This window comes from Anastrepha ludens, chromosome 4, assembly GCF_028408465.1.
Source record: "Anastrepha ludens isolate Willacy chromosome 4, idAnaLude1.1, whole genome shotgun sequence".
Taxonomy (NCBI): Eukaryota; Metazoa; Arthropoda; class Insecta; order Diptera; family Tephritidae; genus Anastrepha; species Anastrepha ludens.
The window spans coordinates 9,534,058-9,556,302 of NC_071500.1; the positions used below are offsets into that span (position 1 = coordinate 9,534,058).

At 40.3% G+C, this 22,245-nt stretch overlaps 1 protein-coding gene across 6 annotated transcripts in view; it reads right to left on the minus strand.

The window, feature by feature from the left end:
- LOC128861659 (uncharacterized) overlaps window positions 1–22,245 on the minus strand; it is a 213,013-nt gene that overhangs the window by 160,525 nt on the left and 30,243 nt on the right. For all 6 annotated transcript variants that reach the window (XM_054099954.1, XM_054099957.1, XM_054099958.1 and 3 more), the window contains exon 2: window positions 12,626–14,319. In XM_054099954.1, the coding sequence (XP_053955929.1) occupies window positions 12,626–14,276 (1,651 nt within the window). In that variant the 5' untranslated portion in view covers window positions 14,277–14,319. The remainder of the gene's footprint in view (window positions 1–12,625; window positions 14,320–22,245) is intronic.

Genomic DNA, 22,245 nt, shown 5'->3' on the forward strand with positions numbered 1-22,245 from the left:
AAATCAGTAATGGATTTCAAACGTAATAGTGAGGTTGCATTATATTTAGGTGGAAAATTACAACCAGCGATTTTTCGTGAGCTCGAGAGTCCTAAAGTAAATAAAGTTTTTGTTTATCGCACCATTACTCGTTGCAATGCTACTCGTAGCATCGCAAAACGTCTTGGAGGTGGTCATCATAAGACTGCAACGTCACCTGAAATGGTTCAAAAGGTGAAGAAGCGACTTGAACGAAATCCCCGATGAAGTGCCAATCAAATGGCCAAAGAACTGAAAATATCTGACCGTAGCAGCCGCAGCATACTGATAAATGTCTCAAATTAAGCCTTACAAGATTGAAGAGACGCGTGATCTCACACCAAACCAGCAACAAGTCAGACTTGAGAGAGCGAAGGAGTTGCTTCGCTTGGGCGAAAGCGGTCAATTTCATTCTCATTGTGTTTTCGGACGAGAACATTTTTCAAAGTTAGGGTTTATTCGACCAACCGTTCAAACGAGAATTTGAGTTATCGATTGGTCACCAGGAGGTAGCACCCGCCACAGGTAATGGTTTGGGCCGCTGTAACCGCAGATGGACGCTCTCCAATCGTTTTCATCGAGCCTGCCTTCAAGGTAAATACGAAATATGTATTATCGGGAAAGTATTCTGGAGGTTGCTTTGAGGCCGTGGGCAGACAAACATTGGTTTTCACCACCAAATTTGGTGAACTTCATGTGACTGAAAGTTACTGAATGCTTAAATCGTCTCAAGGCACAAAAATAGTCTTCCAATATAAAATCTCAAATTTGGTGACTTAAATACCAGCATAAAACTCAGCCAAAGTAAATTTACCTACAAAAAACCAAACGTTTCCAATTTCATTCGAATTTTAACTAAATGCTTTTTCGTGCGGCGAATTTCACGCCCAATCAACCTCATTTAATTCGACACTAAAAACCCACGATTTACACTAATTGAAATAAATTTAAAATTAATTGGTTTTTGCGTGGTGAAAATCTTTCTTTATTTCTTCGTTCTTTAGTTGCATCTTTGCTGTTTTCAACAGCAACACGCGCGCCACCTACTGGAAAAACACTACAAAAAATAAATGCTAAAGCTTAGCAGCTACTCAAACAAACTTGCAAACTGTTATACCAGCAGAATAGGAAACTCTACACTCACGGGAAGTAAACCAAACGCTCTACGACGAAAGCAGCTAAGTGAGAGAACAAGAAGATGTCTCTCTCGTGCTCTCTAACGAGACCAGCGCACGGTAAAGCTTTCTTGCTTTGTTTGGAAAAAGTCTCCAATCACAGGCTGCAAAATAAATGAAGTCAAGTGGGTAAATCAAGAAATATAAACAAATTGTTGACATTATTGCCTTTAGGTGGGATACAGGGTACGGGGGCGGGAAGCGTCGCTGGATGCAAGTCGTTGCAATACAACAAAAAAAACGCGAACTGCTGTGGAATAGTGTAATTGTTTTGAAAATCAGCTTTAAAAATAACAACATCATGCGGCTCAACCAAAATTTCATATTATGCGCATACATACACGAGTATACATATCTACATATGTATGTATGTGGTATTTGTTGTATATTTACAACACACATGTACATACGTTCGTTCGAGACATTTATCAGCTAATTGTTATCTTATCATATTTTTTCTGGCATGCAAAGTTTTTCCATCGCCACTCTTTTGCTGTATTGCCTTTTTCATGATGCCGCTTGTTTGTATTTTGTTGGTTTCTACTTAATTTCAAAGTTTGGGTAAACAACGAAAATACTCGCACGTATTCAAAACAAGTTGAACGTTAAACACACTTAAACATAGACATGAATACTCTCGTTTATAGACGTATAGACGTTGGTACTCTCATTTACATACGAGCATATGCACAAATTAATTTCCTTTCAAAAACTTTTCTTTCGACATTCGCACCCACATAGCCAGGATACAATTTGAATTTATGATGAATAAAAAATATTGTATGTATATACATTTGTATGTGTGTAAGAGTATGTGTTTGTGTATGTGCATAATAGCAAAAACTTTTAATAACATAAACTTAATGATAAATGTTGACGACCCCACACACACACACACACACATGAAGAGCTTTTCAAACACAAATGAGCCCAGTAGTCAAATGTGCTAATTGTAAAATAGCTCACGAGTAGTATGAGCCGCAGACGCAACTAGTCAGACGACCGTTTTTTTAGCCATGCAAACAAATGGTATTTCTTACATGGCGTTAAGCTATATGAAGTCAATTGTCTGTATTCGAACAGGCAGGCTGGCCGTTCCTATATTAGACAAAAACATACAGGGTTGCCCATATTCGACGGACGCATGTGTTTTTGACGTGATAACGTCTTATAATTCGATTTAGCAGGCTGCACGCACGAAAAAATGTGTCGTTACCTTGCGCATTTGTCGTTGCCTTGCTAATTTGTCGTTACCTTGCTCATTTGCCGTTACCTTGCTCATTGTCGTTACCTTGAATGAACTGCAAGCGAAAGCGCGGAACGAACGACAAAGCAAACAAAGCAAACGAACGGCAACGTTCGACATCTTGCTCTCTCCTACTTAAGTGAGCGTATATATGTATGTATATGCGCATATGTACATATATAAATTCACGTATTTGTATTTGCATATGCCTTCTTATTGATTATTATTAATTTGATTTACTTGAAGAATTTCAAATAAAACCAAGTTTGTTAATAATACCTGTTGTCTTAATGTTATTATTATTAATTTTTTTATTATATATGAAGGAAAAAATATATGGTAATATTTACCACATACCTTATAAGATATGTTGTATACTAATTTATGTATATAAACATGCATATACATATATATTACAATTTCGCGCAATTTTCAAAAAGAACAAATCTATATGTAAAGATGCGTACAAGTCATATGGACATATCAAATATACGAATCTATTCCGTACGCAAGCAAATGAAAGCTAATGTGCTTGAACTGCAAGCGAGAGCGCGGAACGAACGACAAAGAGCACAATCGGCCCCCGCGTTCGGCAACGTTCGACATCTGGCTCTGTCCTACTTGAGTGAGCATATATATGTATGTATGTATATGCGCGTTTGTATATAAATTCACATATTTGTATTTGCATATGCCTTCTTCCTGTGTGCATGGTAATGAACCATTTCTCTGTTGAGAATAGGACGATGATAGGAAAAGTAGGAAATGAAAGGGAGTGTTTCGAGTGTAAATTGTCTTGAAAAACGCAAATCGATGATGTTGCCTCTTAGAGTTGTTGACTTATTAACGTCTGGTGCACAATCGAAATTGAAGATATCTTTCATGAATTTGATAAATGTTTCGTCAAAGAAAAACACAATTTTTTTGATGTTGACGATAAAAATAATTTTATTTGGTTCAAGTGGATTTGTTGACATCACTTTTCGAATATGATATCTCTCAAATGGCCACCTTGAGCCTGTACGGCGTATTGTGCCCGTTTTGAAGCATTTTCCATAGTTTTAGTTAACATTTCGGCTGGAATAGCGGCTATTTCCTCACGGACGTTGTTCTTGAGCTCTTCTATGGTCTTTGGCTTATTAATACTCGTATAAACCTTTGATTTTAAATATCCCCACAAGTAGAAGTCAGGTGGCGTTAAATCGGGCGAGCGGCGGCCAGTCAAAATCGCCATTTTTCGACATCAAACGACGAGGAAACAATTTCTTCAAATAATCGATTGTGGTACGAGCTGTATGTGGTGGAGCGCCATCTTGTTGGAACCAGAACTGCCTCATACGCTTTCGACGAATAATTGGCATCACAAAAGTGGTTGTCATATCGCGATAACGCTCCTGATTGACGGTAACAGCTTTACCATATTCATTTTCGAAGAAAAACGGCCCAACCCTGTAGATAATTTCAGTAACTGTATGACAGTAAATGGCACCTCTTATCATACATATCGTACATATCTAGCACGACCCCTGTCACGTGTAAGTGAAATTAAATACTCGGGTGTAAAATTTGATTCGAAGCTTACTTTTGCTAGTCGTATAAATTTTGTTTTTAGCACATCTTACGCCATGCTTTTCTTAGGCGTCATAGCTCCGTTTTTTCGCCTATTGTTTGTATTGGTCTTCGTATTATACCTATCGTGCTGGTAGAATTGAACGAATGCAGAAAGTGTTCTCACATTTCGCGTTGCGTAATTTACGCCTATCCCTACCCATGAAGCGCGATGCTTATTGATGAAAATCAGAACAGAAAAATAATTTCTTTCATTTTGACGTGACAACGTCTTATAATTCGATGGAGCCGGCTGCACGCACCAAAAAATGCGGCGTTACCTTGCTCTGAGGCGCTCCATTTAAGGCTCGAACTGCAAGCGAGAGCATGGAACGAACGACAAAGAGGCACAATCGGCCTCCACGTTCGAGAACGTTCGACATCTGGCTCTCTCCTACTTGAGCAAGCGATGCGTCCGGACAGCTGCTATACAATAACACAAGACTAATTCAAAGCCTATGGGAAACTACATACACACAGACACATGCCTGTATGCACATATGTGCGTATGTGTATAACGAACTTTGTGCCAAGACCCAAATGAGTGTGCGCTTTTACTCACTTAAAATGTGTAAACAAATTAACAACAAGCATGCGGCAAACTATCGCTTTAGTATGCAATAAATGAGCAGCAAAGAGATTAAGAGAGCAACTATGCATAATTCCATTCATTCACTGGCACATTTCAAATTTTATAGTATTCAGTAGGTGAACGCAAATCGGCAACAGGTTAGGAAGTGAGCAAAGTTTTATTAAAAGAAACAGAGAGCATAACTGAATTTGATTTATACAACTCTTTTTACAACAAATTACAATTACATTTGCAAAAATATAATAATTAAGTAACTAATTGAACAACTTTTATTCAGTTTACTTGCTGAAAGAAATAATGTGAATACAAAATGTATTATTATAAAATAATAAAATCAAAAATTAAACTTTAACAGTCGAGTAGAAATTGAAACAATAAATTTTATTCAAGTATTTTGTAAATTTAAAATGGTTTTCTGAACGAAGAATTTTATGAAAAAATGTTCTAAATTGTTTCGAACGACGTCTCATTTTGCACTATGTACATTGTAAAAAAAAAATGTTGACATAATTGTATTGATTCCATTTACCTCCTTCTCTCTATCCATACAAAATTCTATCAAACAAATAAAATTTAAATTTTCTTTCGAACGTTGTCACGTTCAACTACCTTCAGTAAACCGACTTTACAGACAACCTATTTTTTGATTACATCCGCGGCGCTGTTGACTGACCGCTGCTTCTAGAGAGGATTTTCTTTAATATTCCTGCCAGAGCCTTTTGTAGTTCGTAGTTCTCTATGTTAGTCTCTCAAAATCTTTTTATGCTCGAAAGCCTCCTATTACTAGCCTTAATTGAGTTTAATAAAATCTCTAAATTTGTTGAGATATTGTAGATTTTTCATTTTCAAAAGATCGCCTATTGAAATTTTTGAATACTTCGTATTTTTTAATGCTTATGTCCACTTAGCCTATAAGAAACTATTATGCATTCATTGGCTTAAAAAATAAAAAAAATCTTATAATTTGCGGACTAGTTGTAAACTAGTATCTTTTCTGACTAGTTTGGTGTTTCACTGCCGGGAACACACTCACACATACATAAGTACATACATAAGGAGCAGATATCAAAACTTTATGCTACAAAGTATACAATACTGTTTTCATGCACATACACATGTACATACACACACACATATAAAGATAGAGACAAAATTATAAAAGCACCATGATTATTTATTTATTTCGTTTTAAATTTCAATTACTTTTTTATAAAAATATGCTATTTAATTTAATACAAATATACTGCAACAACAAACCAAATAACTGAAAGTTTCAAACTTTGTACAAAATTAATAAAAAATCGACAGGTTTTCAACAAAACTTCAAACGTTTTAAACATAACTTTTTAATGAAATTTGGGGCTGCTTTTTTGTGGCTCCTTAAATTTTAGTATAATAAAGTGCAAGTTTGAGGTGGCTCAAACTTCTCGTTGATTTTCGAAAATTTTTTTTTTCTCTGGCGGGGTTGTGTATTTTCTCGAAAAAAAAAAAAAGGATGGAAAAATGCACAAAACTGTGAAGGAAAAATATTATCAAAAATCTACTAGAATTTCGAATCACCTTGAAGACTTCATTTTGTGATATGAGCAATAAGAACTAAATCGGTATAAAAAAAACAAAAAAAAAACACAAAAAAACACAGAAAAAAACAAAAAAAAACACAAAAAAACAAAAAAAACTCAATACGACTTTCTAGCCACCTGAAACTTGCACTTTATTATACCAAAATTCTATGAGCGACAAAACTCTACACTCGAATTTTACCTAAAAATACTTAAAAAAAGGTGAAATTTTGATGAACGTTTTCCGAATTTTTAAAAATTTTGTACAAAGTTTAAACCTTCACGCTGTATGGTTTTTGTTATTGTATGAGCTAAATTTTTATAAGAAACTAGTTGAAATTGGAAACTAAATAAATAAATGGAGAAAACTTATAAATATGTGTCACCCTTATCATTATCTCACTCTCTTTAAGTGAGTAATTCATAAGTTAGTATTTATTTGGTTTAAAATAGTGAAGTGACAAACAAGAACACATAAAAATTAAGTTAGATGAAGTCCATCTATAGGGTTATTTATTAAGAGGTGTTATTTTAATATTGCTATGCTATTTTTCAATAAAAATCATCGGATGTTTATTTCTTTATAAAGGGGAGGGTATGCCGTAAATAGTGGAAAATAACATCAGGCAAATTACCATCACGATCACGCTTACAGGTAGATTTCTCAGACATTTCTCCAAGAAAACGTTCACCCGAATTAGGAATAACACCGATAGTGGACAGATTAGAGTGATCCAAATGGGAATACAAATTATTACAACCAAATCTTACCAAATAAAACATTCCATTTAACCACCCATTTGTCTCGATGTACAGTGCAATGCTAGCTGCCCGCTGTTGCATCGAAATGGCAAAAGCTTAATCAGAAACGCATCAATGAAAGCGGAATTCTTAATCCAGCATTAATACAATTTCCAACGAGATGCAAGGCGATACATGCAAGAATGAGTTGAAGGTGCTTCGGCGGGCATATTCACACACTCACATTGGCTTAGCCACGAGACCACTCTCTGTCAGAGCTTGCAAAGCGCGAACAAATAAGCGGCGAAGTAAGGGACAATCGGCATACGACGGCGGCGCATTCTTGTGCTTTCGTGGAGAAAGAGGAATGGGTGTCGTAACGAGTGTTCACTTTGAATTTGTTACTGTAGGCATTGTGCATTATACGTGTGTATGTACAAGTAACAAATGCAAGCAAACCAAATACAATAAAAAAAATAAAAATAAAAAACTAAAAAAAAAATAAAAAAATATGTAACAAAAACTAAAAAAAAATAAAAATAAAAAAATATGTAACAAAAACAAAAAAAATACATTACAAAAGGAGAATGAAAGAAAATGCACCTCACTCGCTGGCTGCATTTGAAATGTGTTGAATGTGTTGTTGTCATTGTTGTCACTATTTTGTGGCTGGTGTTGCTTGTTGCTCTATTGCCATTTTTCTATGCGCTTGCTATTCTTTGTTGCTACTGTTGTTATTTGTGTTGTGTTGATATGATGTTTGACCCATATTGAAATTTGTCTGCCAGTTTGCCTACCCCACAGCGTTTTGCCCCACTCACTGCAATCACGATCTTCATTTGCCAAAGTGAGTGAGTTGAACTCAGCGAACGAATGTAAGTAGAATGGCGAAATGTTGGTGAGATGTAGTGGTTTGGGGGAGCGGTAGTTTTACGGTGAATTACAATGAATTACCTTTTCTATGTCAACAACAGAACAGTGCCAACCAAACAAGTTTGTGTAAGGATAGCGAGCACCAAATGCCCAAGTGTGATGACAATATTTAGCCGCTGCGCGCCGTCACAAGGTGCTTGAACTCAATGGACACGAATATGAAAAAAATGTGCTGGTTGTTACGGTTTACTTTTGTCTCATATAGAGGGGTGTGTGTATATATAGACTTTGAATCGCTTAGATTTTAATCGAAAATAATGCCATTATTTCCACAGAATTACGTGCTGCGTAGAGGACTCAGATGACTTCAACAGACTGCCTTTTCAGTACATTTTAAAATATCAAAATCAATTAGCTTGCAATCTTTGAGCTTAATTTTGGTGAAATGTGTAGCATCCGTGTAATCGACGTATACAAAACGCCCACATCCATCGGCACATTAACTTTTCAAGTTTAACAAAGTGCGGGTTTATTTACAAAAAGCACTACGATAGCGAGGATGGTTCCATGTGTAGAAGTCCACGTATCCCATTCACTTGGGAGTGGCCAGGACGATTCTTCTACATATTGTTCAAGCAGCTCACAACGTCCGGGATTAGCCCACGTATCCTCTGGGTAGCTTCCGAACACCCGTTCGGAAGTGAGCTAACGTGAGAAGGCGAAGCATCCCAGCATAGCTGGTTGTGCGCTGGGTTTGGGACCCGCCACTTAAACCCCCCCCCCCCCATGCCATGTAAAGGAGCGCAAATTCGGTGTCGGATTTGTTGTGGGAGAGAGACTTCGTCGCCAAGTACTGTCGTTCACTCCGGTGGACGAGCGTCTCGCAATAATCCGCATCAAAGCCCGTTTTTTTAACATATCGCTAATTTGCGCCCACGCCCCGACGGAAGAGAAGGACGATGCGACCGACCAAAGATTCCTTCTATGAGCGCTTGGAACGTTCGTATGAGCACTGCCCCCGCCACGACATAAAAATCGTGCTTGGCGACTTCAACGCCAGGGTGGGCAAGGAAGGAATTTTTGGTCCCACAGTCGGAAAATTCAGCCTGCACAACGAAACTTCCGGTAACGGACATAGGCTGATCGACTTCGCCGGGGCCCGAAACATGGTAGTCTGCAGCACCAGATTCCAGCACAAGAAAATCCACCAAGCTACCTGGCTGTCGCCTGATCGAAAAACGCGAAACCAGATCGATCATGTTGTGATAGATGGAAGACACGCTTCTAGTGTATTAGATGTACGTACGATCCGAGGACCCAACATTGACTCGGATCATTACCTTGTTGCAGCCAAACTGCGCACACGCCTCTGTGCAGCAAAAAACGTACATCTACCTACGCAAAGAATGTTCGACATCGAAAAGCTGCAATCACAACAGGCAGCCAGAAGATCTCGACTCTCACTCCTGCTCTCAGAGAGCGCTGCCCAACAAACCGGCATGCACGAGCAATGGAGCAACATTTCTCGTTCCCTACGTACCGCCGCCGAAGAAGAAATCGGATTCCGGCGAGCCCGAAAAAACAATTGGTACGACGAGGAATGTCATGCTGCCGCAGAAAGTGAGGATGCCGCCTATAGAGCTCCGCTGCGATCGGGCGCAACGCGAGCCATGTGGGATCGCTACAGAGAGCTGAAAAAGGAAGAGAGACGTATTAGACAGAAGAAACGAGAGGCCGAAATACGTGAGTGCGAGGAGCTTGAGATGCTGGCCAACAGGAACATCGCCCGAAAATTCTATCAGAAAGTTCGGCGGCTTACAGAAGGTTTTAAGACCGGGGCGTTTTCCTGTAAGAACAAAGACGGCGAAATGGTGACTGACATCCAGAGCAATCTTAAATTATGGAGGAATCTGTTAAACAGTGACAGCTGCGCATGTCACAGAGAATGTGAAGATCCCGATACCCCAATCGACGACGACGGAATTGACGTTCCGCTACCCGGCCATGACGAGGTGAGAATAGCGATAACGCGACTAAAGAACAACAAAGCCGCAGGCGCCGACGGACTGCCGGCTGAGCTATTCAAACATGGCGGCGAGGAGCTGGTATGGTGCATGCATCATCTTCTATGCAAAATATGGTCGGATGAAAGCATACCTGCCAATTGGAATTTAAGTGTACTCTGCCCAATTCATAAGAAGGGAGATCCAGCAATTTGTGCCAATTACTGCAGGATGTCTCTTCTAAATATCGGCTATAAGATTCTAGTGAGCGTATTGTGCGAAAAGCTGAAGCCCACCATCAACCAACTGATTTGACCTTATCAGAGTGGCTTTAGACCTGGAAAGTCTACCATCGATCAAGTATTTACAATACGCCAAATCTTGGAAAAGACCCACGAAAGGAGAGTCGACACACACCATCTTTTCGTCGACTTCAAAGCTGCATTCGACAGTACGGAAAGGAGTTACCTGTATGCCGCGATGTCTGAATTTGGTTTCCCCGCAAAACTAATACGGCTTTGCAAGATGACGTTGCTCAACACCAGCACCGCCGTCCGAATTGGGAAGGACCTCTCCGAGCCGTTTGGTACCAAACGAGGTTTCAGACAGGGTGACTCGCTGTCGTGTGACTTCTTTAACCTGATGTTGGAGAGCATCGTACGAGCCGCAGAACTTAATCGCTCAGGCTCAATTTTTTATAAGAGCGTACAATTGTTGGCGTATGCCGATGATATTGACATCATCGCCCTTAACAACCGCGCTGTTAGTTCTGCCTTCTCCAAACTGGATAAAGAGGCAATGCGAATGGGTCTGGTGGTGAACGAGGACAAAACGAGGTACCTCCTGTCTTCAAACAAACAGTCGGCGCACTCGCGTATCGGCTTCGTATATTTTGGAACCAGCATTAACACCGATAACAATGTCAGCCTTGAAATCCAACGTAGAATCTCTCTTGCCAACAAGTGCTACTTTGGACTAAGTAGGCAATTGAGTAGTAAAGTCCTCTCTCGACGAACAAAACTAACACTCTACAAGACTCTCATCATGCCCGTCCTAACGTATGGCGCAGAAGTTAGGACGATGACAACATCCGATGAAGCGACGCTTGGAGTGTTCGAGAGAAAGATTCTGCGTAAGATTTTTGGACCTTTGCACGTTGGCAACGGCGAATATCGCAGACGATGGAACGATGAGATGTACGAGCTTTACGACGACATAGACATAGCGCAGCGAATAAAGATCCAGCGGCTACGTTGGCTGGGTCATGTCGTCCGAATGGACACAAACGTTCCGGCTCTGAAAGTATTCGATGCGGTACCAGCTGGTGGTAGTAGAGGAAGAGGAAGGCCTCCTCTGCGTTGGAAAGATCAGGTGGAGAAGGACTTGGCTTCACTTGGTGTGTCCAATTGGCGCCGGTTAGCACGAGAAAGAAACGACTGGCGCGCTTTGTTAAACTCGGCTAAAATCGCGTAAGCGGTTATCGCGCCAATTAAGAAGAACACTACGATAGATGTAACCTTTTACAAAAAGTGATAAACGGCGACAAACGCTTTTAGATTTCTCATTTCGCGTCATTTGATTTCGGAATTTGATTTCTCACTTATCTTGGTCTGTAAACTTATAAGGGCGGATTAATAAGTTACCTGAAATTAAGGCAGACGCATTTTCCACCTGAACTCGACTATTTTGTTGGTCGCGACTTCACTATAAATTTGTTGTCTAATGTGCAATTTTCGAAAAATACAAAAAGAAAGTTTTTTTCCTATGCTTATTAAGAAATACTTTTGTGCAAAAGAAACCAACTCACAAAGCAAACAAAAAAGTAGGTATTATTACAGGGTTTGATTGAAAAGTAATGAGCCTTATTTGTTTAAGCAGTTTTATTAAACTTTTTGGCTTATACAACTAATATTCTTCAAAATAGGACCCTTGAGCGTCAATACACCGCTAGTAGCGGTCCTTCCACTGCAGGAAACCTTTTTTAAACTCATCCGCCGGAGTCGCGTTCAATTCGGCTGTAACAGTTTTTTGAATAGCCTCGATGGAGTCGAAACGCCTCCCCTTCAGCTTTCTTTTCAGGCGCGGGAAGAAGAAGAAGTCCGGAGGGGACAGGTCTGGGCTGTAGGGAGGGTGGGGAAGCACCGGAATCCCCATCTTGGCCAATGTAGAGGTGCAGAGGAAGGCGGTGTGCGAGGGCGCATTGTCGTGATGAAGGGTCCAATTGTTGACGAGGTCGGGCCGAACCCGGGCGACGTGGTTTTTCAGCCGAAGGAGCACTTCTTTGTAAAAATCCGCATTTACAGTGCTTCCTGGAGGTACAAACTGTTTAGCTTTACGCAAAATTTGATCGAGTAACGCTGCTCCAACGGTCGCTGCATTTTCGCCACTGCAAAATCCTAACACACTTTTAAAACAGCTTTCACGCGCGGAGTGATGTTGACTGCACCGCTGTTGCTAGCGAACTGGGACCGATTTGTAGTGGAAGGCGAAGGTCCAACGATCATTTTCTCCCACCAGCCGATTCGGTTGATCGCTTGGCAGACGCTCGGTGCGGGAAGGTTCATTACTTTTCAATCAAACCCTGTAGGTATGTAGCAGAGAAAGATCACGAAAGACCTCGACAAACCAACTTTTGGGAACGATAAAAAAAATTTAGTTATGAGCTAACTTCTAAATCGCGTTTCGCATCTTCATCTATTAGTAATATTCCGCCGTATTAACACAATTTAGATTTACTTAAAACGGTGATAAATTTAATATTATGCGATGAAAAGGCAAATATATATTAAATAAACCTCTATACGCACCTTCGTTATCGCTGCGACGCGAGCGTGGCATACTATTATAATACTGCTGCATTTCGGATTTCTCAGTCGATTCATTCTCTTGCTTCTCATCTTCGGTGTATACTGGTGAACAGGGGCCTGATGAAGCGCTGGCGGCTGGCGACGATGACGTAGCCGAATTAATACTACCACTTAAGCCATTGGCGCCACCGCCTAGACTATCCAAGGAACCACGCTTTGCGGCAACCGCCACATACTGGAATGTTGCTGAGGTGGGCGAGGCTGGTGACAGTCGTTCCTCACCCTCAATGAGATCAATGGATTTTTTGCGCGGCTTTTCAGGTGGCACTGGTGCAATTATGGAAACAGCACCAGCGGTGGCGGCGGCTGCAGCCTGTTGTTCGTCAAGTGAACGTTGCAAGGCCGCGGCTACCGCAGCCGATTTGGCAGGTGGCGGCGGTGGTTGCGTTGCATCGGGCAGCTTCGTAGGTGAACGTACGCGTTCCGGGTTAAACTTAACCGGACTAACGTTCTTCGGTTTGACAGCTGGTATGGGTGGCAATGGTGGCGATTTTATGGGACTACCAATCTTATTGGTACTACGCGGTTTTATCTCGGGTGGTACGACCGTATGTCGTACTGGTGGACTGGGTGGATGGTCGTGAATTTGCTGATGCTGTTGTGCAGCAGTCAGAATGGGTGAATGTAGTGGCCCCATGTTGGATACAGCCGTATTGGCAGCGGTTTGCTTGTGGTTGGAATTCGGTGAGGCAATAGCAACGTTAAAGTTGGCATTCTCCTTCTCCCTCTCCCTGTCCCTATCCCTATCTCGCTCCCTGTCTTTCTCTTTTTCTCTCTCCTTTTCCTTCATCTGTATGGCCGAACCAGAAATGAGTGTTGTGCCTGGCACAGTTCGAATGATGTCACAGCGATTCTGATCGCTGTGTGTTCGACTCGATTTTGTTTTTGTGAAATGTGAAGTCCACTTCTTTTGCTTTTCGATTAGTTCGCGAGAATTGAATTTACGTTCCGGTTTCTCCGGCTTATCGACGCTACCGCCACCGGCAGAAAGCATGGCACTCATGCCACCGACCGACGAACTACACAGCACACCGTCTTCTGATTTGTGACGTGCAATATTGTGATGTAGCTTTGTACCCGGTTCTACGATAAACTTACTGTTACTCAGTGCCAAGCCTCCATTCACTTGAGCTGCACAATTGTTATTGTTCGACAATGAAGCGGCTACATTACAACCAGGCGGGAATGGCGAACGACGTTTTGGTGGCGATATCGAACGATCAGACGAACGCGACGATGAACGATCCGAACTATTGCCCTCACAAAGATTATCATCGCGAGAGCCGGAACGTGACATTTTTAAATTCGAATTCGAATTATTTTCCACGCCGAGCTTCTCGAAGAGCGCGCGTGCATTATTGAAACGAGCCGAATGCGATTCGGTGCGTACAACTGTAGCTGGTACTCCACCAACACCACCACCACCACTCGCTTGTTGTTGTTGCTGATTAGCTACTGCGGCGGCGGCAGCAGCAGCAGCGGCTGCTGCGCTTAACTGTTCAACTGGCTGTATTTCGATGGGTTTGCGTTGGAAGAGATTCGCAATTTGCGAAACTTTACCAACTGGCGTCGGATGTATAGGTTTCTCCATCTTGGCGTTGAAAGGATATAATCAAGAGTGGTAAGAGAGTCGTCTGCAAAGATAAATATGAGAACAAATTGAGATATTAGTCTTATATTCAATTTCGTCTGATGTCAATAGAACTAATTTTAAAGCTTCAGATATCTCCAATTTTGTCGTGGAAGTAAAAAACAAAATGTGGAAAGTTGCATCCCTAAATTATGCGTGAAAACAATCTAATTTAAAAGCTATTGCTTAAGACATCATTAAGGCATTCGTCAATGAGCTAATGAGCCTGGAAACCTCTGGTGAAACCACCTTTTGAATGAAGCTCTGGAAACGTGTATGTAACCTTAATCCAGTGCACCGCTTTAAGCAATTTCAGACTAGTTGCAATGCGACCAACCTAATTCCTCTCAACCATACCTGAAAACATAAGAATATACTTAGTCTTGCCATGAATTCTTCCTTTGCATTGTCTACTCATAAATTAAACTCAGTTTCCAGGCAAACTGGAGTGGGGAGCTAAGGAAAATCGCTCGGAGTGATTTCATTACAAAAGTGTGGTAAAAGTGCAAGTGAAATTTACGAATTGCTGAAAAAACTGAATAAAACTTAAATTCGAAAATGTTTGTTTACCGCACGATCAATCTTTTTTCCCAAACGTCTAAAGTGACAGACAGAAAAAGTAGTGCCGCCATAAAAGCCATTCGAGAAAGAATTCGCAGAAATCCCCTTAGAAAGCAGAAAATCATGTCCAGGGAAATGAGTGTATCGACCAAATCCATGTCACGTCTAATTAGAGATGATCTCCACATGGAAACCTTCCGTTGCTCAACGGGTCATCTTTTGACGACGCGCTTGAAGAAAATTAGACTCAACAGATGCAAGCAGCTTCTTTGGTGGCACGCGGTCAACGGTCATGAAAATATTCTGATCGCAGATGAGAAAATTTTCACTGTTGAAGAAGTTTTTAATAAGCAAAACGACAGAATCTATGCTAAAACTTCTAAAGGCGCAAAAAATGTTGTTCCAAGGGTTCAGCTTTGCTACACCATCTAGCCTCCGCAATGGTTTGGTGGAGAGACCGGACCGCCTTGTAAAGGCGTTACATCTCTTCACTTCTGCGAAAAAGGGGTCCAGACCGGAGCAAAAGTGTACCAGGACGATGTCTTAGAAGACGTGGTGAAGCAGTGGAGTAGTACTCTCTTCAATGGAGAGTTTTGGATCTTTCAGCAAGAATTCGCTCCAGCCCATAAAACAAAAGCCACCCAACAGTGGCAGCCATGGTGACGGCGGCACTGTCAAGAATTATGGCCAACATTGGTGGTCCCTCTCAGAGTAGAAGAGTGCTCCTGGCTAAAGTTACGCAGTCTACACTCATGTATGCAGCACCCATATGGGCTAAAGCCCTGATACAGAAAACATACCCGAAGAAGGCGGAAATATTTAGTTTTTAGACTAAGTGCCCTTAGAATTGCCTGTGCTTTCAAGACAGTGTCGTATAAAGCAGTATTTGTCATATCGGGTAACATGCCACCAGATATAATGGCCTCTGAACTGGGTAGAGTCTACGACAAAGCGAAAAGCCTAAACAGGCGACTAACGGCGGAAGAGCGTAAGGAAGAAAGACGGGGGAGCATAATTGAGTGGCAAAATCGCTGGAACCTAGCGACAAAAGGGGGGTGGACGCATAAACTCATCAGAAGCGTGCGGGCTTGGGTTGAGAGAGGACATGGTGACACAGATTACTACCTGACACAGTTCCTGACGGGACATACTATAAATGCTACAGAGAGTATCGTCAAAAACTCGGCCACGAGGACGCAGCAGACTTCTCGTTCTGCGACAATGGTAGTGAGAACGCAGAATATATCTTCTTATCCTGCCCGAGATACGCATCTAAAAGAATGTCCATTGAAGAAATGATAAAAGGAAGAATAACCCCAGGCAACATTTTAAATAACATGCAGCAAACGAAGTTGGTGTGGGCCAAGATGAGCGAATGGTCCGTAAATGCCTTACAGGAACCGCGGAAAAGGAATGGGAACGCAGTAAACAAAGAAGACAAACAAGTAATGAAGGGTAGATAGAGACAGAAACATATATGAAGAGCCATACTGGACAGCTTGGTCCTGCGAAGCAATGCTTAAACGGCGGTACCGCAGGTCAAACTAAAGCTACAAAGGTTGGAGTTAGGGTTTAGTACGTAGGTGTACTGTTTCGCAAGTTCAGTTTAGTATTAATACCCAACAGTGGCTAAAAAACATTATTTTTGGGTTCATAGTCGCAGAAGATTGGCTGTCTGAAAGTCCAGATCTGAATCCATTGAACTAAAGTTTGTGGTCAGAATTAGAAAACATGGCTTGTTGAACGCCTCAGAGAAATTTGGACAGCCTCAACCAATGTTTGGTGCTAGCAGCGGCGCCAATATCCATGAAAAGCGTGCGTGCTGCAAGAGCTGAATGGCCTAATCGTTTGAAGGCTTGTGCGAAAGCAAATGATGACCATTTCGAATGGAATATTTTGTTTTTAATAGTTACATGAATAGATAAAACTAGCTTGATTAAAAAAAGTTTTATAATTTTATATCTACATCGGACTAAACTTGTAACAGATGTCAAACCTCCGAGTGTACGTATTTCTGCCATGAAAAAGGTCCTCATAAACAACCACTTGCCGCACGCCACAAACAGCAGGAGGAGCTCGGCCAAATACCCAAAAAGGGTGTAAACGCCAACTATATATGTATCTATATGTATATATGTATTATGAAAATGGTCGTTCCCTAGGGACAACATATTACAAAATTCCTGATCGCTTGGAAAAAATATTCCTCCGAATGAGTCGACAATTCAAAGATTGCTGAAAAAATTTCAAAAAACTGGTTATGTCGAGATTACCAAGAGGACTGGCAGGTAGACCAAAAACTGGGCGCTCAATTCAGAATATTGCTGCTGTAGCGCAAAGTGTTGCTGAACAACCTTCAATATCGATATCTCGACGTTCGCATTTACAACAATTAGGCATTCATAGATCGTCTGTTCGGCAGATTTTACGTGGCATTTTGGCATTTGGACGCGGTCATGGTGGAGAGTGCATTGTAGTTTTTCAGAGCCGTATTTCAAATAAAAATAGTGAAACCTGAAGGAATCTAATTTTTTGCATGTTTTATTTTAAAGCAACAGCTATTCGCGCCTTTCTGAAATACCCTTTACACAGTGGCGCAAAATGAAGAGGGTATTCTAGTGTAGAAATTCGGAAAAATTGTTTTTCTTTTGACATTTTCAAAGCTTAACTTTTCAAGAATATGCCCTTAAAAGGATTTGTTAAAATTTTTAATTATTTCCAGAGATATAGCTATTTTAGTGTCACGCCTTCTAAACTGGCTCGGCTGGAACGCCACAGGACGTAATTGCACCCAAAACTTTAAACGCGTTTTTCTCGAAACTAAATATTTCAAAATGTTTACCTTGATTTCTCAGGTTCTTCTTAACCGATTTACTTGAAATTTGGTGTGAGCCTTCTCAATATATATATCTATCATTGAAATTTGAAAAGGTCGAGCCAAGGAGCGTCAGGAGATTTGGTGGCTCCTAAAACACTCAGGCTAAAAAGCCCATTTAAAGCTCTGGAAAGGGGGTTGATAGTTAAGGAGGGAAGGAGAAAAGTATCAGAGAAAGAGATAGGAAAGAATAGAGACAGAGATAGAGATAGTTAGTCCTGTGAGAATTTTCCAGATTCTTTGGCAAATCTGTAAATATCCTCCAGTTTTAGAGAACGAATATTACTCATTCTCATGACATCGGAACCCAAAACTCGTAGCTGTGCTCTACCAAAGGCAGGACACTCACAGAAAAAGTGCTCAGTGCTATCCGCTTCCTCCAAACACGACAGGTACACTGGGTCCTCAATGATTCCAATGCTGAGTCATATGCTGACCACATGGTTTGTGTCATGTAATGATACCGACCATCAACCGAATGTCTTTACTTCTAAGTTTTAGTAGAAAGTTTGACAGTTTTCTGTTCGGACTTGTCACAAAACACTTCGCAGTTTTGCAGCGTGCTAGACCGGACCATCGTTCTTTATGGAGATTGCATATATAATCGCTGATCCAATTCATGATTCCTGCGGAACTGATTCCGATTAATGGCTCTGGCCCCTGTGGGGGCACCGCTGATCCACGGTTGGCCAATTCGTTGGCGATTTCGCTTCCTTGAACACCGGAGTGTCCCGGAACCCATATAAGTACAAGCCTGTTTTGTCTTGCGACAGAATTAAGCTTCTTCTTACATTCTTGAACAATCTTTGAGGTTTGCTTCGCGTTCCAGGGCCTTCATTGCAGCCTGACTGTCACTGAAGACTCCAATCTGTTTCCCGCTCCATCTCCTCTCGATTATCCATTCGGCTAATTTCAGGATGGCAAAAACTTCTGTTTGGAAAACAGTTGCCATTTCCCCCATAGCATAGTGATACTTATTACTATCGTTTAAGTACCATCCGGCTCCAGACCTTATTTCATTCTTGGACCCATCGGTAAAGAAAATATCCGTCAAACCTCCCTGCATGCATTCTGAATTACTCCATTGTTCACGCAATGGAAATCTGACATCAAATTTACTTCCAAATGAAACTGTGGGTATCAGGTCGTCTTTAGGTGTCAAAAATAGAGGATACTGCTCAGATAGCAACCTAAAGATTTCTCTGTGTCCCAAAGTTCCGTCTTCGTGCCTGAAACCATATTTATGGAGTCTACACATTGCTTTTATTGTATCCTGTTGTATCTTAAGATCCAGGGGGTGCAAATCAAGCGTAGCATTTAGGGCATCACCAGAGGTTGTACTCATGGCACCCGTGATGCATAAACATACACTTCCACCACTCGTTCTAATATAGTTCCCGGATTGTGGACTTAACCATGCTCCATCGCCACCATACCACAGAAGCTCAAGTGATGATTGGTCTGATAAGTGCTGTGTATATCCATAGGACCACAGCAGGTTTCAGACCCCAGGTTTTATCAAAGGCTCTACGGAATTGCTGAAAAATCCTCAATGCGCGATTCACCTTCAGTGAAACGTGTGTCTCCCAAGTCAGCTTCTTATCCAAGATTACTCCTAGATATTTAACTTCATCGGAAAGACCAAGTGTCATACCTTTCAGCGTTGGAAGACTGAGTCCATTCAATTTCCGTCTTCTCGTAAACAAGACTATGGTTGTTTTGTTCGGATTAACGGAAAGACCTTGTCTCATGCACCAGTCATCGATTTTGTTCAGAATCCTCTGCACTTTCGCGCAAAGCCTTCTTAGGGATTTATCCGATGTCCGCATATGCTTGGACATGAAACCCGAAATCCTGCATCTCCGCTAGTAGAGAGTCTACGACGAAGCACCACAGCAGCGGAGAAAGAACACCCCCTTGCGGACATCCTTGCTTGGCCCTGACTGTGATTTGTTTGTCACCGCTCCCACCAGCGGTTAACAGCCTCTCAGAGAGCATGGAGTATATCCATTTTATAATGGCTTGATTAACTCCGTGTCGTTCGGCAGAAGAACATATCGAGCCGAAAGTGGCATTATCAAAAGCCCCCTCAATGTCCACGAACACGCCCATTGTGTATTCGCCAGCTTCCAGCCCGGCTTCAATCTTGCTAACAAGATCGTGTAAGGCTGATTCACATGATTTTCTACTCTGGTAAGCTTGTTGGTTTCTACTAAGTGGCCTTCTCGGCAATACCCCCACTCGAATATGTTTCTCCACCACTCGTTCTAGTATCTATCATATTTAGTATTATTATAAACAAAATACAAATTTTTACAATTTTTTAAAAATTCCGAAAAGTAACAAAAAGTAGTAAAGAAATGTATAATTTTTTCGTTCAGTCGTAATTTGGCCAACAAAAAAATTTTCGTAGTACGTACGATAGCAGCATTCATCAGGATTAATAGCACGGTGTGACAAAAAAAAAAAAATTAAATATACTTTTATGGAGACCTAGCACGATTTGTGGCTATAGAAAAACTAAAAAAAATGGTATAGGAGAAATTTCCAATACACCCCCAAAATCTCATTTTATGGCCATAAAACCGTTTTTCAGTAGGTTGATGTGAACAATCCCTTCTAACTTCGCCAATTTCCATCCGATTTCGAATTTGTTTGTTTAGTTCGAAAGAATAAAAACAAGCCTTTTTGACAGTGTGTTGACAATTTTTCTGAAATGACAACTGTCGAGACTGTAGACGGAAGTATTTGGAATTTTTTTATTTTTTCTCTATTTTTTCAACTTTGACATAATTTTTACGATATTTTTTTTTTTTTTTACACACTTTTTTTTAGTACACTACTGTTATAGTAAATTTAATTTTGCGTCGAATGAGCTATACTTGACTGTAATTGAATTAAAATTAAAAGAGTTGTGTGAGTTTTAAGATTTTATTTGTTTTTTTTTTTACTAATTTGGTATGTAGGTATAACATACGCTAAATGGGAATAAGGACGTGTTTTGATGCGTTATTATAGACACGTAATATTTATTGGAGTATATATGTATACATAAGAGTACATTGTACTGCATGCAACAGAACTGGTTAGAACTTACGAAAATATCTGACATATTATAGCACATTTTTTTAATAGAAATATGGAAAAGCTCCCAAGTGTACCAAAGTTCACACTGTACATTGATTAACAAAAGAAGTTTGTTAATATATTATAATTTAACCTTATTAAAACGTCAAAGACTTATTGTTTGTTTCATTGAAATTCAAGAGATATTAATCAAAACGTTGCCAGAAAACTCGAATTTCTCAATATTTTCCGATGATGTGGCATCATCAGCCTTATCATAAACCAGATGATTGTTATTTTTATAAAATGGACGTAAACGGTCATCATTATAAAGCTCGAAAGCACATAAAGTATGCTGATGTTGCAACTGTTCAGAACCCCGTAGTCTTGGACGATATGATTGACTCAACTGCAGAAACTGAAGGAAGTTCAACTCATTGCTGATGATGATCAAACTGATAACAATAAACCTGATGATAAAGAGTACTTTCCGTCTGGTTCTAAGTCTTCAGAACGACACATTGTATCAAATTCAGATTTTCAGGATCTTTCTCGTGATTTACTTCTATCAGGAAGACAATCTGAAACGCTCGCTTCTCGATTTAAACAATGGAATTTAGTTGATGACGACTTCAGATGAATAATGATGATCGAATTTCTTACAGAGAAGTATTCAAAACTGATGAAGAGAATGACAAATGTACCGTACCATACTAAACTCCAAAGGGCCGTTTCCAATGCATTTTTAAGTTTGGAACCAGTTCCGTTGTGTACTGCACCGTACCATACCGTACAATGCTGCACTGCACAATACTCCAATAAATATTATGTGTTTATGATGATACTTGTTATCATTTTCATGCTTCGATGCCTACATACCAAATTAGTAAAAAAAAACAAAAAATCTTAAAACTCACACAACTCTATTAATTTTAATTCAATTACAGTCAAATATAGCTCATTCGACGCAAAATTAAAATTACTATAACAGTAGTGTACTAAAAAAAATCCTCAATATCGGATAATATCGCAAAAATGATGTCAAAGTTGAAAAAATAGAGAAAAAATAAAAAAATTCCAAATACTTCCGTCTACAGTCTCGACAGTTGTCATTTCAGAAAAATTGTCAACACACTGTCAAAAAGGCTTGTTTTTGTTCTTTCGAACTAAAAAAACAAATTCGAAATCGGATGGAAATTGGCGAAGTTAGAAGGGATTGTTCACATCAACCTACTGAAAAACGGTTTTATGGCCATAAAATGAGATTTTGGGGGTGTATTGGAAATTTCTCCTATACCATGTTTCTTAGTTTTACTATACCTACAAGTTGTACTAGGTCTCTATAAAAGTATATTTTCACTGTCGCACAGTGTAATCTTTTTTATTTTTTTGTTTCAGATTATGAGAACGCTTGCAATCGTGGTTTGA